The sequence below is a fragment of the Chaetura pelagica genome, unplaced genomic scaffold, assembly GCF_000747805.2.
Source record: "Chaetura pelagica isolate M959 unplaced genomic scaffold, ChaPel_1.0 scaffold142, whole genome shotgun sequence".
Classification (NCBI taxonomy): domain Eukaryota; kingdom Metazoa; phylum Chordata; class Aves; order Apodiformes; family Apodidae; genus Chaetura; species Chaetura pelagica.
The window spans coordinates 9,090,177-9,109,191 of record NW_009952973.1 but is presented as its reverse complement, the minus strand read 5'-3'; the positions used below and the strand labels follow the sequence as shown (position 1 = coordinate 9,109,191).

Sequence of the window (19,015 nt, the reverse complement as noted above, 5' to 3'; positions counted from 1 at the left end):
AAGGCTAAAATAAATTCCTTTCTTATGCGAAGTGGGAGCCACCTTACAAAGAGATGGAGGCAAAGCCCTCTTCTTTCCCATTCTGAAGCAGCACAGTACCTCCAGCCATTCTGCAGCACCGTAGCGCATGTGCACTACCGCAGGGAGCAGACGGGGCAGGCAAATCACTCCCACCAGCATCGGACAGCTGTGCTGTGTCCTCAGAAAACACTGCTAAGCTACAACTCGCTACATATGGCAATTCTTGCCATTTCTCCACTGAGGCCAGCACTAGTTCAGGAAACTACGGTTTGATGCATTTGCTTACGTACAGCTCAGAGCGCAGGCTGTGCACAATTTTGGATTTATTAAATACTGACAGGTTTTACTTAATACAATAAACAGACTAGAAAGAAGCTTGGGGCAGTGTGCTCAGTCCCACAGAAATACTTTATTTCCACCATGCCTTGCTCATCAGATACTAAATGTTGAAGTTCCTGCCTATGCTCAGCTGGACTGAATCACACCTTGTATCATGAAAGTTTATTTAAATGCTGTACCACAGTAAGCTCTGGCTAACAGAGAGAAGACAGAGCAATTTTTTTTTAGCTTTACATTTAGATTACAACACATTTCACAAAATGCTTCCACCATTTGCTCCAAAATTTCTAAGGTGACAAACGGCACCTTGAGGGTTACAAAAGCAGTTGCAGGAAACCTCTCACACTGTTCTCTGCCCACTCCTCTAAAGTCAAGGTTTAAGGCAGAATTTAAATATACTGAGCATACTCAGGTGCTGCACTATGCATTTTTGTTGAGTAAGAGGTCCTGTTCAGAGCTCAGTCTTGCTCATTTCAGATGCAAACACACTCACAGAGGTAAGTAAATCCAACTAAGTTTAGACACACAGTGCCTCTGGCAACTTCTTTTTACTCTTTGGGTGAACTATTTCTCTGTTGAAACTTAAAATTGGAAACACTAGCAGCCAACACTAAACAGACACAGGATCCACCTTTATTGTTCTTTTCAACACTGGGATCTGAAACGCTAACAGAAAACGCCTGATTTTGCTTTAAGGCCAATTCCTGGAATTCAAACATTTCCTGACCACAAGGAGATGCTCTAACAACACATGGCCCATTACATTTTAAATGCATTTTTTTTCTCCAGGCATCTTCCCAGCAGTAAGGCAGCTGATAAGCTGTAGTAGAAAGGCAGCCTTCCTGATTTAGTGTGACCACTATAATTCACCTGATTCTCAACCAAAACTCTCACACAAAGATTTATTTATGCACATACACTAAAATTGGTTTTCTTCGTTACAGAACAGTTCCAGTGTATCACATGGCACTTGAATATAAGATTTTCCCCAGGTACCATGTGAAATGAAACCAAGTTCCTAGTGCTCCATTTCCAATAGCACAGATATAAATTACTGATTTATTTTTTTTTCATATAACAGTATCAAATATGTAATTTGCACTGTGCTATAATTAAGGAACTGAGCACATTCCTGAAGAAGGCAGGCTCCACTCCAGAACTTTTCTATTAAATCTTCTTAGCTACAATAAGATTGACTGGACAACTAACTACTTAATGTAAAATAACATATTAAATTCATGTTATTTGCCCAGAATAAAAAGACCATACATCTCTAATAAGCAGCCAAGATTAATCTTTTAATATAATATTCTGAGCAATTGTTTACAATTAAAGATTTTGGTGTTTTTTCAACTCAAGTCCAGAAACAAAATTTTTCTGTACTTTTAGTAGCACTTGGACCAAACTGTCACCAAACGATGATAGGAAAAATATAATTACTAACAGCTCTGCTTTACTAATACACAGCTCTGTGTGACTGTATTTTTAAGTAAGCCAAAAGTCTTTATTACTGGCAAGAATTTCCTCCTCTGCTCGTACTAAAAATAATGAAAAAATAAAGCAAACGCCCTTCAAAACTACATGTACTATTTTAAAAGTCAAGCCAATTCTCATTCCCTTTCAATTTGGTTTTATAAACCCTTTTGGTTTTATAAAATGTTGTGAGCTGCAAAAGCAGTTGTCCAAAAATACATTTCTGTATACAAGGAGCATTGTACTCAAGCAACGAAAAGCTATTTTCTCAGGTTTTTCAACAAAAGCGTATTGCCAGCTTTTCTGTCTGAAGTAAATTAAAAGTGACCCATAGCAACAGATCCAATCATTCAAGTACAAATTTGTATGGCCCAGGGGCATGCACTGTAACAGCAATAACGTCATTAGAAAAGAAAAGTCAAACTGGATGATCCAGGGAAGGAAAAACCACTAAAAAATATTTATTTTGCCATAATCAGACTGACAGATGTGTGTGGGTGATGCAGCTGAAATTCTGACTCGCGCTGGTGAGCAGACAGCAGCAATCTATTGTCATATTGAGAAAAAGTAATCCAGTAAGAGATTAATTTGTCTCATGCCATAAACATTCATGAAGAATCATGATGCTTCCTCTCCCAGTCAAACTACTCAGGATAGAATTCCTGCAACATTTGTCAAAACAAAGCTGTCAAAATAATCTAGCTTAAACAGAGTCACAAGACTAAAACCCTTTGGGTCAGTAAGAGTAATTTGTAAGCAAGTCTTCCATGGGTTGGATAATAACAGCATATCAAGCCTGAGCAAAGCATATTGAGCACTGATGCCTTCTTACAGCCAACACAGTTAATTACTCTGGCATGAAATCTGATCAACAGTATAAACATCCTTGGCTTAGGGGCTCCACAGTAATTCAAGTTAGTTAACAGGAAGGATAGAGAGTTTCACAGAGAATCACTTACAATATATTTTAAGTTAATGCTTCTTGACTTAAATTTTGACCCCAAGTGCAACAAGCATAACCCAAGCACAGCAAAATACACCAATGGAAATCACAGACATGGATTGGAGCATTCTACTGTGAAAGCAAACTTAATAAATGAAAACCTGCATTGCTTAGAATTTTTGAGATAAAAGAAACTACGAAGAACCTACTGTACATAATGCATTGTAGGTACATTTTTTAAAAATGAAACACTGAATATGCATTCTTTGGAATAACTCACACTGCTTTAGTCTTGTATAACCAGGACAGCTCTTGAAAGAAGACAGAGCCTCTTCTCAGAGCTCCACACTCACAGACATCAGTGATTTTGTCCATCAGGCAGTTTTGTCTCCCTTTTTGACTCTTCCATAGAGATACCATTATTTAAACATTTCCTAACATCTGCCATGAGAAGCTCATGATTTCAGGTGTTACAACTTTGCCAAAAAGGGTCCAGGAATGGCTTCTTTGAGCACAACCTCCCCAAAACACAGAACCAGCCTGTTCCCATGTGCAGCAAGTCAAACAGGCACAGCAGAAAGCCTGCTTGGCTGCACCAAGGACTGATGGAGCTCCAATGCACACAGAAGCACATGCAGAGAGAACTGAAGGCAAAACTCTGGTGGAGATGACATCTGTGAGACAGGAAAGGCATAAGGCTGCATCCTGTCAGGATCCATTTAGAATAATGACCTAAAAAGCAAACTGCAGTTTGACTCTGCCTTGTCAGAAGGAGGTCAACACACAATGACAACACTGAATGCTGGGATTTGTGTTAATAATTTTTTTAAACATAGCGAGATTATTATACAACACTTTCTGCTAAGACAGTCATGCAGGAGAACAAATGTGGTCCCTGAGAATGAAATAAAGAACATCTTTCATTGATTTCTACATGACAATTAACCACAAACTTCATTAAATTAGACTTCTAAGAGTGTTAGTCACTTCACTTAGGTGTCTATTTTGAACCTATTGAATTGGGCGACTGATCCTGCAGCAGAGCTCCTCAGTTAGTCTTTTACCCCCCTGCTTCAAATGCCACAGCCCCTTTGGCCAGCACGGTGCCTGCTTCGCCATGCCTACCTTTAGCTACACCATGGCAAGTAATAAAACAGATTGGAAGAAGCAGAAGAGAGGTCTGGCCCAAAGCACCTCAAACTCTCAGTTATGCAGCTGAGAGGTCATGGACAGTTTATTTCTTTATTTTTTCCAGATGGAAAGAGGGAGTAAACAGCTGGATTTACCAAATTTTCAGGCAGTGGCCAAAAAAAGCAGCAGAGCTTCAGTGCCTGGATGAGAAAATAGTGTAGAGCAGCATGTTCAGAATTCATTAGTACCTGGTGAAATTTTTGGAATGTATTACTTTATCCAGGAAGCTCTGCCTTCTCAAAAATAAACCAGAAACACATCACTAGAGTTTAAGAGTGCCAGGGACCTTCTAGCATGAAGACAAGGGGAAGCCAAGGACACAGCCAGACAGAAGTACCAGCTGCCCAAGCAGGACTCAGACAACATCTGCGATGTGTATAGAGGAACTGGAGCACCCCAGAGGACAGAAGACATAGGCACGGGTCTTCCACCACCTCAGGGGACACAGTAAATATAAATTGTGCTCCAGAGGGTACTGTTTAAGGCATCACTAGCTAGTGTTTCCAGGGGACAGCACATCAGAGGACCCACAAGAGAAGTAGCACATTTTGAGTCCTCAGGGCAATGTGGAGCTCAGCTGAAGACATAACTGCTTATAGGCCACCCTCTAACTGTAGCCACAACACACTGAAGTCCTAATGTCAAAAGAGAGGAGTCCAAATAACACCTTATTTTGAAAATGGGAGTTATAAAGAAGTGAGTTGGCTTATGGAAGAGACAAACTAAGGGTAAAACACATTCAAGGTAGCATGGAGCTTTTTTCAAGACTTCATATAAGAAACTGAGAGTTTTTAACCATTAATCATAAAAAAGCCTAGCAGGAACTAGGGAATGCCAGCATGATTAAAAAAACAGAGGCTTTTACCAGTAAGACAGACATTCTTTAAATGCACAGGGAAGTGTCCAAACAATGAAAACAGAAATGAACACTCAACTAGGCAAACTGAATGTAAAGAATAAGATAGATTTTAAAACAAAAGAGTTTGAGAAATCACTTGCTGAAGTATAATAGCTACTATTGAAATATTTTTTTTAAAAAGCACCACAAGTAGGATGACTTCCAGAAAGTCTGCTGGGCTATAGATGACCAAAAAGAAAAGAGACCACTTCAGAAACAGGAAAGCGAAATTAAGTATTTCCATTCAATTCTTGGCAGTGACAAACAGCAGATACCCAGAGAAGGGAACAAAACCAGGGCAACACAGTTATATTTTTCACCGTATGCTCCTCTCTTCAGCTACCTAAAGCTAAGGAACTTTGTAATTCAGAGATATCAGATACCTGCATGATAGCTTCTGCTGGATTCTTCTGCCATGAATAGCCAAATGTTTTAAATCAACCTAGTATTTCCAAAAGAACACAACACAAATTAACAAACTATTATGGTGTACAATTATTGCTGACACCAGCCTTGTTATCAAACCAACAGAAGGAGGATAACATGACACCAATTTTTATAAAAGGGCTTTGGGGAGCTAAAGAATTGCAGACCACTAACGCTGACTTCTGCATTGAATAATATGATAGTAATAATAAAAAATAAGTAAATCATACACACAACTTTTGCAAAAGAAAGCCATGCCACAGAAGCCTATTATCATCTTTTGAAGACATCAAAAACTATGTGGACTCAGGTGAGCTTATTAATAGAGTAACTGAATTTCCAAAGCCTGTGACAAGGTTCTTTGCTTTCTTCACAAGCACAGGTCTTCAAAGTATGGCAGGTAAGATGTAAGATCTCTTAGATTAATAACTGCCAAAGTGTAAAAACTGTCAATTCATTCAAATTTTTAAAGCAGGTTTGTGACTGTAGCAGCATAAGTGTTGGTGCTGGGAGCCAAGCTGTCCACCTCCTCTTCCACATCACTACAGAACAATAAAAAAAGTTATTGGTAGCTGCAATTAAAATTACTATCAACAGCTGCAGAATAGTTCAAGGACACAACTGAGCAAATGAGCTGGTAGAAGAGCTCATGGCAAGTACAAATTTATGTACATGGAGTGTTAAGACCACTCCTAGTGCAGATACTCAGTCATAGACCCTAAATTTGGCTTACCACTCCAAAAAAGTATCTTGGAGTCAAATGTGGATAGCAATTTGAGCAGTTTAGATCAGAGTTCATGAAAGGGCAAATAGAATGGTAGCAATAACAAAGAAGGAATATTAAACATTTATATAGTAGCTTGATGTAAATATCTCTGATACTTCCATATCACAAGACAGCAGAGTAACAGATGTACATGGCAGTATCCAGGAGGAGATGCTAAGCAAACACCATATTCCTCAGCCTGGAAAAGTCATTGACTCAGGATGTAATTAACGCCAAGAGTATAAATGCATTTAAAATACAAGCCTGTGCACAGAAAAAAGGTCTATGAAGCACGACAATCCTCCTGCAATTTTTGGCTCAAGTGTCTAGCCTTCTGCTTGCCAGGAATGAACTACAGTCGATTTTTGTATGCTTTCTCCCAAGCACATGTTATCATCCAGAGCTAGAGACAAGACTGTCAAAAAATCTGATCTCTGGTCAGACCCAGTATAGCTGTATTTTTAAAAATTATTTTTATTTTAAAATACTATGGATAATTATCCTCATTATGCTGGAGAAACAACTCAGTTCTTGCTCTCCCTAGCAGCAATTCTCTTCAGTCACAATTTTTTTTTGGGAGGACACAAGTTGATACCTGACAGCATTCATCCTCAGATCTAGGTCCATTTTCTATTTCCCTAGTATGGTATATTTATATTGAATCCAAGTTCATCCAGAAAACTTTATTATCCTTTTTTTACTGCAGCTCTATCTCCGTGCAAACTCCTGATCATACACACACACAAATAATCAAGGGAGCAATCAAATTAATATTCTTCTTCCCTAAAGGCAACATTAGTTTTATCACAGATCTCCTAGGAGTAAAGGACAACATGTAAAAATCAATATAAATGACTGTTCTTAAAAGTAAAAGGCTGCCACCTATCATGATAATAAAAGATTAAAAAAATTGTACAAATAAGTTTTAAGAAAAAAAAAAAAAGCTTTCTTCCAGTAACTGTACAGAGGTTTTTGACAGGGCCCCCTAAGTCTGGTCTACTTCTTTGCAACTAGAAATAACATGGAAAAGATGTACTGCTCCACCTAAGACCAGTTTATGCCCCCCCTGCCCTGGCCCTCTTGCAGAGCGCTGAAAGGCTGCAGCGAGACGATGCCATCTTTGACACTTTGTACACTGACTTTTACGTATCCTCATACATTCTCAATTTTGTTTAACCAGCCCTATGAATTGCTGTATTGTTGTACCAACAGAGGTGTTTGGCTTCAACTTTGAAATAGATTGGTTAGAACCCCTAAGGTAAGAGTATGTTATAGTGGCAAACAACTTCAATTTGCCATCCAACGTTATTCTGCTCTACAGGGTGCAGCAAGAGTTAAGACTTTTTACAGTAACTGAAACTGCCCAGAATCACCAGCAAAGTTCCTACTGAATCCATGAAGGCAGCTGGCAAATTGTCTTGAGACACTTTGCCAAAATGAAATCTGAACATCACAGGATTGAATCCCTTTTATTGGCATTTCTTCCCTCCTCTTCCACCAGCAGAGACAAGCCTTAAGGCTATATGGCTTTTATGCTGAGCAAGACAGCTCTTGCAGTGCTATTTCACTCCAGTTAGCAGTGCTTGGGAAAGTATTTGGCATACTCCACTGAACAAATCTAAATGCTTAAGGTGATGCTTAAAAATTTGGATGCTTAAAGCAAAGCAAGGCTGAGGTGACATCTACCTGAATTTGAATGTCTTTGAATTAATAACCCAGTCCTTGCCTGAAAGTTATTCCTCAATCAGAAATGCCAAGATGTCATTAACCAAAAAAAGATTATGCTGCTCTTCAGTAGAATTAAACTGAATGTTGACCAGCTTTATCAACCAGAACGACTTCTAGACTTTTTAAACAGATCCGTGGGAAGAAACTAAATGATGCATCCAACAGGCAAACTGCTACCTTTTGTTGCACTTCTTGCCAGTATCGGGGGTTGAGCAGGAAAGCGAGTATGTAGATACCTGAAAACTTATAGCAATATCTACCAGCCTTACATTGCTTCCTCTCTCCTCTGCTGTTCCCAGGACAGACATGGAAGTTACAATACATCTTTTTATCTTATTTAGGGCAATTATAAATATGCCAAGTATTCATTACATAAAATATTTTATTATGAAGTTGTATTGAAGATGCCCTAAGTAATAAAACCTAACTTTGATTTGAGCTGCTGGCTTTGACCTTCATGGCAAACTTCTCTGCATGTGCATTTGGAGGAAACTTTCTAAAATTCATCACCTCTGCTCTGGTTTGTCACATGGCTGTTCCTCCGATTCCTCCAACTATTTAATTTTTATTAGGGAGTTTCTATTTGTTATGCTCCTTCAGAACAGAAGTAAAGACAAACTCTGAGTTTATGCCAAAAACACTTCAGGAAGCTATAGGTTCAGAACTATTTGGCAGATCCATATGCTCTCCCACCTTGGAAGAATTGGAGGGGAGGGACTACTTGAGCTCTGCTGCCTAAGATAAGGCTACTAGGCTGGGCTTGGGCAGCCAGTCCCACCTGCACACCATGTGCTGCTATTTCTGCTTTGTTGTCCTTGTGGAGCAGAGAGTGAAGAGGAGACTGTGCTTCCACCTCCTTCCCACTCTCTTTCTTTAGAAGACAGGGCCAAAGTGAGCTCTGCAAACATGAACTTCCGGTATCAGCTCCTCTTCTGCTCAGTTAATCACAACACTCAGTGGGGAAAAGTTTTTTCTACTCCTTAGTCCTCTTGCCTCCAAAAAACAGGGGCCCCAGTGGCTGTAAATGTCTCAGCAGAAGTAGCCATGTCTAGGGAATCAACTCCTAAAAGAAAAACACAGGTTACCCAGACTGTTTCTTCCACTTACAGAAAAATCTCTTTAGTGCAGAGGTCCTACTGCCGACCCTAATGGAGAAAGAAAACTGAAACCAACACCAGGAGAGCCAACATTTCATTGCCACCAGCAGTGAACAGGCTTGGTCCTCTACTCTGACTGTCAGCAGGTAGAAACCTTCAATAAGTGATCTGAGGAACACGGCACAATGGAAGGAGAAGGCAGTACTCTGTGCACTTTCCATGAGTACGCATCAGGTAGTACATTCAAGCAGCTGTTCATACACAGGCGTGAGTCAGACTCACAGCTGGCCAGCTCTCCCCTACCTCGTAAAATGGAAAAACATGCCCAATAAAAGGGCCACAGGAGAGCCTCAGCAGCCAGTCAGTGACCAATCAAACAGATCAACTGGAAACAGCTGGAAACATATAACCCAGAAATTGGTACCCAATGCAGATATTAGCACAGCTCCATTGCTAGGGATGAGGGGGAAGTGAAAACAGGTAAGTACTTAATTTCATATCAAAATTCATTTGCCCTCCCCTCCAATTGCAAATAAAAAACAACAAACAAAACAACCCTGCAACCAAAACAACCCTGCCAATTAGTTTGCTAAGATATCTGTCTAGCTGATATTTAACATGCAAAATTGTATCAAATGTAGATTATCTTGACTGTAAATATGGCTCCAGCATATACCAAAGATCAGAATAGCCTATGTATATCCGTTAGTAATCACTGAGCATATGTTAGTAACTTCCTGGAATTTCTCCACACCAAATCAGACACCGTCCCAGTAAATAATGTTTTTTCTAAGGCTGCTTCCTCCTTTACGACAAATGCAGTGAGAAACTTTTAGAAGATTACTATTCTGTCAGCTCGAAACACCACTATGTCAGATCTATATCTCAGTTAATCCAGGTAATTAAGCAAAGCTGTTTAAAGGGAACAACATTTCATTGTTTCTCTCTCCAAAACTTACTTATTTAGCTTTAATTTTTAAAGCATCAAGGTGAATCCAGAACTGAATAAATTAACCAGTATAGGAAATTCTGCAGGAGATAATAAAGAATGTTTCTTTCTTGAAACCAAATCTGAAGAAGTTATGGATTAAGAAGATATGACAATGAATACTGGGGCTGGACCTGGAACATGCATGTGATTAGACACTAAAATGGATTACTTCAGAGAGAAATCAATATAGACAAAGTATTCATGAAAGGAATAATTGCAACAGCATTAAGAATAATATATTTAAACATTTGGCATAGTACAACACTCCTGCCTGTCAGGACAAGAAACTAGAAGTATTTAGCTTAAGCATATTATTTTAAGCATCAATTAAGATACATGGAAATAAAATAATAAAACTTGAAGAAAAAAGTTTGCTTACTCTTCTTGACGCAAGTCATTAACACTCCGATCTAGTGAGATCATATCACTGGCCACCATATTAAACCCAAACTCTTTAATGCTGGCTTGAATGGATTCTTTGTAATCTGGTCCTAAAACATATGGCTTCGCTTCCTCTCCAGGGCCACCAACAACGCCAGGAGGCTCAGGCTCTTTGGGTTCAAAATTACCAAGGACTCCAGGTCGTAAAACAGGATCTCTGTATACAAATGTCTGAGGCTTAAAAGTGAGATACTGCCTCTGGATTATGTTTTGTTGTTTGTTTTCACCATCACCATGATGGTTTAGTTCATTTTTGGCCTTATTTTTCCTTCGAATGGATTCCAAGTCCACTTCCACACCTTCCACATGAGGCCAAGGTACCACAGGTTTGAACTTCTCATTTCCCAGTCCATGGTCTCCTTTGTTTGGCATGGGTCTGTTGGCTTCTTTGTCATCCTATATATATACACAGAGAAACAGCAGATCACGTAAGTTAATGGCCCTTTATTTAATCCAGTACCTTAATGCATTGAACATGGACACTGAATATATGTCAAGCAAGAAGAGCAAAGTCTCTGTTAAGGGGCTCAGAGAACACTTATTTCTAAAGCAACTGGCTGCTGGAGAATATCACCAGCTGTTGTCCACACTTACCTTGGTCAGTAGGACCCAGAAATGGCCTAACACCCAAAGCATTCTCAAAGATCAAATACCCACATAGGTCACATGTTAACTTGGACATAGTTAAGGCTGCACATCAAACCAATGTGCAGGGTGCACCGAACAGAGCATTTTACGGAGAAGAAGGTGGTATGGAGACAGACAAGACAGGAGCATGGTGTCCTTGGGGCCACTCTTGGACACAGGGTGCTTCTGAGGCTACAAACACTGGCTGCCAAGACCTCTCCAGGGTCTCAGTGGCTGCTAGACAAAGCCTCAATATGCTCCTGTGCTGGGAAAGGCTGCAGTGATTACTTGTCATCTGGCATGCACATCTGCCACAGCCTTAGGCCACACCTAATTCCTACCCTTCATCCCCCTGACACGCTCCCACCAAGCATTACTCCCTCTGATGAAAGAGCAGCACTGCTTATTTAGAGCCATGAGGTAAGCTGAAGGCACTGGGGACAGCAGGCAAAAATGAGATGCTGCCCTGATCCGATCTGCTGCACAGCCACACAGATGGACCTGCCTGGGGAAGTGGTGCTGGGGCTGACCAGAGATGTCACTGGCAGCAAGACCTCTCACATCCTTGTTTGAAACAGCTTTACCATTTTAGAACACTCCTCCCTGCCTTCTCACCAAGAGATCAGAAGCTCTGAGAGAAAAGGCTGGGATTTTGAAAACAACTCGGCATTTTCAGTGATCAGCAAGGTTGACAGGGTTAGAACAAGAGCAGGTGATTTTGGAAGAAACCGGACAAACAGGCTCTGAAGTGTCTGCATATGAAGTCTCCAGAGTACAACAGCCCTACCCATGAACGATCCCCAGAACACACAGTCACTGCTTTTTCCATTACCGTCCAAGAGGACAACAGGAAAACATTGCTGAAAGCTCAGATTACCTGGGAAAATTATCCATTTGTAAACAGAACTGATGTTAGACCACACCAAAGTCCACGGAGAACAATATACACATTTTGGCAATGTCTCACTATCTATTCATAAATAAAGAATCAAACAAAAAATTAATATCAGAAGGATGTCACCTATTCAAACCTACTGGAAGGACAGCTTCATAGTTACATCAGGTTTCTCAGAGGCTTGTCCAATTACACCCCAAATACCTTCAGTTGCTCTGAACAATCTGTTTCAGTTGCTTAACCAGTCTCACAGGGAAGGTATTCTTCCTCATACCTCAGCAGAAGTTCCTCATGTTGCATCTTGTGATGATTGCTTCCTGCCCTTTCAGAGTGCACCCCTCAGAAGATTTTATTTCCATTTTCTCTATAATCTCACTTTTGAGGATGAAAAGATGCAATTAGATTCCCCACTAGACTTTTCTCCTGCCAAACCAAGTTGAGCTCCTTTACCCTTTCCATGACTACATCACGTGCTGCAGCCATCTCACTTCCTTGGCAGGTCTTTGCTAGGTCCTCTCCATTTGTTTACATCTCTCCTGTGCTGAGCAGTGCAGGAAAAGAAACCAGATACAGTGCTCCAGACACAGGCTTGCTAATGCTATGTGCAGGGAAACAAACCACATCCCTCTGCTTGGTGGCTAAGCTCTTGCTGGTATAAGCCATTAAGCAGTCTCCTTTTACTGAGGCAAAGCCACAGTGCTGACTCATGTCTGTGTTTAACTTAAACCACATATTATTCACTACTACACTATAGGATTTTCTTCACATATCATTCTGCATAACACCACTTCAGAAATTCAGAAAAATCCAGTGTAAATTCAGTGCAATATAACTTTATTTAAGAAACTTTCTGACCTCTCTGCTTGTTCTAGTATAAATAGGGAAGACATACAAAATGCAGAAGTGTTACATTACTCTGCTCTTCCATCACTGTTCTTCGAGGAACTCAAAAGCCAGTGTGAGAAAGGGAAGCATAAGGGCATGTGGAAAGACACATTCTGCAAGGAGGTAGAAGGCTGCCATGGATCTAAATAAAGTCCTGAGAGGACTTTTGAAGGGAGCATCATCTCACACTTACCCCAGGAATCAGAAGGAAGGCTTTGACTCAACTGTCAGAACACTGCTGAGCAATCAGCTCTTACCGACTTGCATCTAATTCCTGCTCCCAGTGCGGAGGCAGCTGTACAAGCCAACAAATGGTAAGCATCATTGTGAAGGATGCTTAAAGAAAGCAACATTTTGACTGCATTAAAATTTTGAGACATTCATGTCTTCGGTAATATTTAGTTCTGGTCTGCATCTCAAAAGGAGTTAGAGAAGGTACAGAATATGGCAACCAGAACAAAGGCAAAGGCAGAGAGATGCCTTGATGAAAGAGCAGAAAGGCTAGCCTTTAATCTTAAAGTCCTGTAGTCTGGAGGTGTGATGGCCAAGGGGTATACAACCGAAGTTTAGAAAATCATTAAGGTGATAGATATGGGTAAAAGAAACCCACTGTTCACCCTAAATACAAGAAGTGGAGACACTTGACAAAACTGATAGGAAATCAACCAAAAACCAGTCTTTGTACAGTAATCTTAGATTATGCTGTGGAAAGAGATAGTACAAACAGTTGGAAAAGGGATGAGACAACATGATTGGTGACAGGTCCATAAGTGGACTGTAGAAGTGCTAGGAAGTACCTTCTGAAAACTGAAATTCAACAGCTGTGGATACTGGAAAGGTCCAAAGGGAGCATACAAAGCAGCCAGATTTATGTGCTGCCACTCTCTGACACTATTCTGGATCACAAGTCTCAACTAGGCAGTAATCTCTTATGGCCTCGGTCTATATGAAATTAAATACCCTTTCATTCACTTCTATCACTTATAAAAGTCATGAGCTTCCACTTAGCGTGTTCCCCAACTGAATTATAAGACTTCTCAAAGTATTTTTTTAAATTTTGCTATTGTCAGAACTATGATTTATCTTCTAGTACACTTAGCCTCATTATAACTGTTATGCACAATTTGCATTATAATTAATTGATTTCCTGTTCCCTTCCAGACATTAAATATATTCCCTTTTTGCAGGCCAGGGAAAATAGTGCATAAACAAACAAAATAATACACAAACATAGAGACACAGCCATTCATCTCTTTCCTCCAATTTTTACGTACCTAGGACAAGTATGATGGAAAGCATTTGTTGTGGGTTAACTCCCTGCAGAGTACCACATAACTGCTCACTACCTCCCCTCCACCCCTAGTCAGAAATCTGAAACACAGTATCACACAGGATGCTATGAAGAAAATTAACTGTCTCAGCATTTTATGGGCATTTTTACAAAAATAAGGAAATAGAAGCATCTAAGTGCAGATCACAGCTCCTGCAGGTTACTAACTTCTCAAGAGATAACTGAGACAAAGGTTTTTCAAACACTGTCTGGAAAAAAGCAAAGTCAAGCCACAGTCAAAGAACTATTTTAGTCATTGTGTAAGTTAAAATGTCTTCAGAACTTCTAGAGCTCCTTTGCTTTTACGAATTACAACTTCCCCCCTCCTTTTTTTAAAAGATAAATATTTAAATACATATTAAAAAAAAACCCAAATAATTTTTTAACAATGTGCCTCACTGATTATAATTTTTCCTCAGCTAAAAATGTAGTATCCAACTTCTTAAAGATTCTTACAACAATGACAGTCAAACTGGAAGGCACGTATATTAAAAAAAACAAGCCACAATGGAATTTCTACACTGGAAAAAGAAGATAGTCCTAAAATTCTTTTAAAAAAACTTTGCAAGAGACAATCATTGACAACAAGGAGAAGGGAGGACTTTGAAGAAGTGAGCATGATATACATCTGAACACTTTTAGGCTGTCTAAAAATAAGGGAAGAGAAGCAAAAAATCTGTGAATTCTCTCATATCTAAAGACAAAAAAAAAATATCTCACTACATCTTTAGAAGGACACATAATAAGCTGTTTACACAAAGTAGTACAGAAAAAAAAGTTTTCCACAGATTTTTTTTTTTTTCTTCTAAAGGGTTAGACCTAAGATTTCCTGCCAGTTTTTCTAGTTTCAGTTCAGCGAATGCTGCTTTCATTTTTTAAATATTCTTTTCACTCCTTTGGGAATTATGTATGAGTCACTGCAATGGGTGTTGCGGAAACAGTGCGATGATATAAATACAGTCAATCTCTGACTTGTATAAAAATAGGAGGTATTTGGTGATTTTGCAAATTAGGTTCTTCTCTTTTGCAAGAGAAAGGAGTACAATAAAAGGTATAGGGAACATAACTGTATCCCTTCAGAAATGTTTCTAAATCATACAAAGTAAAAGAGAGGGCTTCATAGAGCTGCAAGACTGGTCAACTGGTAGGAGGGTTGGAGTTGTAGCTGGTAATAAAACTGCAAATGTCAACGTTGCACAATCTGTTTTTCTTTAGTCAACCAGTTCAAGACTGGTAACTCCCTAAAACACCCTATGAAATCATGTCTGAAGTACAAATTGCTGTTAAAAAAAGTGGATTTGCTTGATTTCTAAAATGGAAGATTATCATGCTGGAAAAAAGTTTGCTAATTCAAAGCAACAGCTGTAAAAGGAACTTGCTTATCTAGATAAAAGTTGGTGAGGCACAAAGAATGAAAAGGGGAATAATTAAGTAGAATCCAGTAGTATTCTCATTACCCAAGGATGCAAAAATAAATTTATAAAAGAAGCATTTTGAATAGAGCCTCTGTCACAGACACTTTAACAAAGACCACACGGCTATCAGTTTAGCAAGGATTTAAACATATTTAAAGTGTTTTGCTTTGTTAGCCTCAACTTAATGCAGCCACACTCCTAGTGTGCCGGTTGTTTTAATTTATTCAATTACCTGGTTAAAAAAAAATAATAAAAGAAAGACTACAAGCTGAATTCATAGATTGCCTTATTGACTAGACTCATGCTGTGAAGATACTAAAATAATGCCTGTTCTCAGCCGAGCTTCTAGAATGATTCTCTTCTATCAGCTAATAAGAGAAAATAAACAACCCAACATGTAGTATATTTTGGTTTGCTTTGAATCATTATGTGTAGGTCTTACCAGGTTACAGTTCAGAGCATAGATGGAAAAAATAAAGTGCCATACAGAATTACTTAGTTCTGCAACTATTTTTATGCCTCATGATTGAAAAAGAATCCATAACACTCTTATGACCAAGAATCTGGATGACTTTACAGTATACAGGATCAAACACAGACAAAAGGGAAAATCAACACATCCAACAATGTACATTTGAACAGTTTTCACTCTAGATACGCACTAATTTCAAAAGAAATAAAATAAGCAATGATTCCCACAACATAGTTGGCTGACTGTCAAAGAGGCCCCATAAGATTGGACACCTTCTACTTCTGCCACCCATGGTAACCTCCATATGAGCAATCAGAAGTCCTAGTTACTGCAGGACCAGGTGCAAAACCACAAGAACACATAGCTGGAAAAAAACAGCTTCTCAAACACATCACTTCAGAAAATAAGAAAAAAAAAATACAAAAAATGCCCTTTGTAATCATAACGCTTTTTTTGCACAAAAAAGTCTGCTTTAAGCTCCCCATGCAGCACTGCTTTCGAGTCATATTTTTTTAAAACCTTCCTTCACACAATTTCATCACAAAGCAACCGCATTGACTTGAACAAGGGCAGAAGTTGGACCAGAAAAAATTCCTTTGTTGAATATGAGCAGTGGCATTCAAGCTCAAAAGGGGCATTTGCTGTCACAGTGCCTGGACAAAACTCTCTTTCTTTGGCATCTTCTCTCAGGGTATTTCAGAGGCACTGTACAGGTGACGGAGTGCACACTCATGCACTCAGTAGCTCCTACAGGGACTTCTAAAACTTGCACAGACTTAGAACAGAGCATTTATGGGAACTGCAGAAACACAGAGAGAAACACAATTTCAGACTAAATTACATAAAAGTTCTGAAGTTTAAAAATAAATGATCATAAAAATAACAGATTGCTAAATCACTGTAATTTCATGCTTTGTGTAACCCAAGGGAAAAAAATATACTATTGATGGTATTTGTCACCACCTTTTCCAGGAACACCTAAGTCTGTAAGTTATGTTCTTATATACCTATCATTGCCTTCAATTTTGACAGATATACTGACAACATAAAAGTCCATGATGCAACCAATACCTTCCCTTCATAGTGCATTTTTGCCCCATTAAGCATTCTGGGGGAAACAAAACATACTTAAACAAGACCTAAATCATATATATTAGCACTAAAGCTGTGCAAGTTGTGTTACACCAACCCAGAATAAGTTATGGTAGACAGAACTAACATGACTACAGTTTTGTAGCACAAACACATTACTGTGATGGCATACCCAAAGAGCAAGTAATTCTAGCTGACAACAACCACATTAGTCTACTTTTCAAAGTGTTCAACACAGGACTTGGTCAGAAGCTAATTAAGAGCCACAAAGAAAACTCCAAACAATTAAAAAGAACTTTTAAAAATTAGCCATCATTATATGCATGATTTATATATGTTCATTAAAAAATACATAAATCTGAAGTGTAACTGAGGTACAAGGGCCTTAAGCAACTTTGAAGAAATGCATTTTCAGCAGTAATTTTATACTGCTGTGTATTGTACTCCCACCTACATCTGAAGAATGAAAAATAAAATCTTGTAATTTTTTTTTTCTTATTTAAAACAAGCAAAGCAACTTGTCCCTACATCTGCTTCAGCTGTGAAGTTGATGGATACTACTGCACTATTCATTGCCCTGCTAGCCTGCTTTTTCTTGTTCTCTTTCTCCCAGTTCCTGAGTATCTTGAGAAGGAACCCGTAAAAAAACTGCTCATCAGCAGCATGGAGAAGCATTCCTTATGTCCCATCTGATAAGGCAAAACAGGAGAATCACTAGTATTTACATTTCTATAGTTACAGAAGTACCTTAATTTTCAATAGATACCAGCAGATCACAGTCACTAATTTTTTAATTTTTTTTTTTTCCAATGGGCAGTTAATATAAGTAGCAGTATCGTTGAGACCCAAAATTACCTGAGTTAGCTGACACAAAACAACTCAGGGGAGTACAATGAGTAACTTTGTTCTATCTTGGAGCTGACATTCCTGAAATTTGAGAGCACTGCTTATGGAAAAGCAAGCAGCATGTTAAAAAATATAAAGGGCACATAATAAAGGAGAGGAACTGTTTGTAGATCTGTGAATTTGACACCAGCTCGATGTTCTGCTACTATGAAGTTTTACACAATTTAGCATTCCAGTTCTGAGTGACTTGCATTAGTCTATGTGATTCTCTGTATCACTGATTAAAAAATAAAGTAAAAACAACTTCGCATTACCTAGTAATAAGTCTAAAAACTAACAATATTCACTAACATCTGAGGTCATCTCTGCTGATGTTTGAACCTGTGAGTGGAAGAAAAGCACTGAGGAAGATATGATACAGTCCCTCAAATTTATTTCATTTTATGTTTTAAGAGCTAGCTGTTGATGTAAGTGTACCCTGGGCAAAAAGACCAACTAGCCTTTCCTGTCTGCTTGGATTTTACTGAAGATACTGTCTACTTCATCACAGCAGAAGCATTCATCTAGGACAGTGACTTCAGGCTATTGCTGTATACTGCCACATTCTGCAGCCAACATCTCACAAGGTCATTGCATATGAAGTTGTATTAAGTTATGGAAGCCCTCAGGTAACAAGTCATATGGAGATGGCCTCTGCCTCGTGTCCTTCCCTTTCTTTGGTGGTGAACAAGTTTCTAACAATGCAAGAATACTTTTTTTCAGCTGAAATAACGTGGTTGCTCAGCTATTTGCCTAAGAGGGGAATACTGCAAATCCCAAATTCACCTGTTTACCTGCAGAGTACCTTGCTTATATATCCACCTTCAGATAAATCAGCATGATAGACATCTAAGCATCCCATTTAATTACTTCTGTTGTGGTATTATCTTTCACTTGCAAAGGGAACGTCATCCTCTTTGGCCTTGCTGAGCACGTATCACTTAAACTCCTGCAGAACAATGTAATCCTGTCACAAGTGCCACTTCACCTTGTACTGCTCTACTCCCTCTGTCCTTGCTTCTTCACCCCCTCTTCTGATGTCCCTTCTCCCCCACAACCTACTGCTGTGCATGTCCCTCCTCCTGAAGGAGTCTGGATTT

At 39.1% G+C, this 19,015-nt stretch overlaps 1 protein-coding gene across 1 annotated transcript in view; it reads right to left on the bottom strand.

Moving 5' to 3' along the window:
* The window catches only part of GALNT7 (polypeptide N-acetylgalactosaminyltransferase 7), a 94,944-nt gene that overhangs the window by 28,960 nt on the left and 46,969 nt on the right, over nt 1-19,015 (bottom strand). Inside the window, exon 2 of the mRNA XM_009996004.1 lies at nt 10,253-10,710. Within this exon, the coding sequence (XP_009994306.1) occupies nt 10,253-10,710 (458 nt within the window). The remainder of the gene's footprint in view (nt 1-10,252; nt 10,711-19,015) is intronic.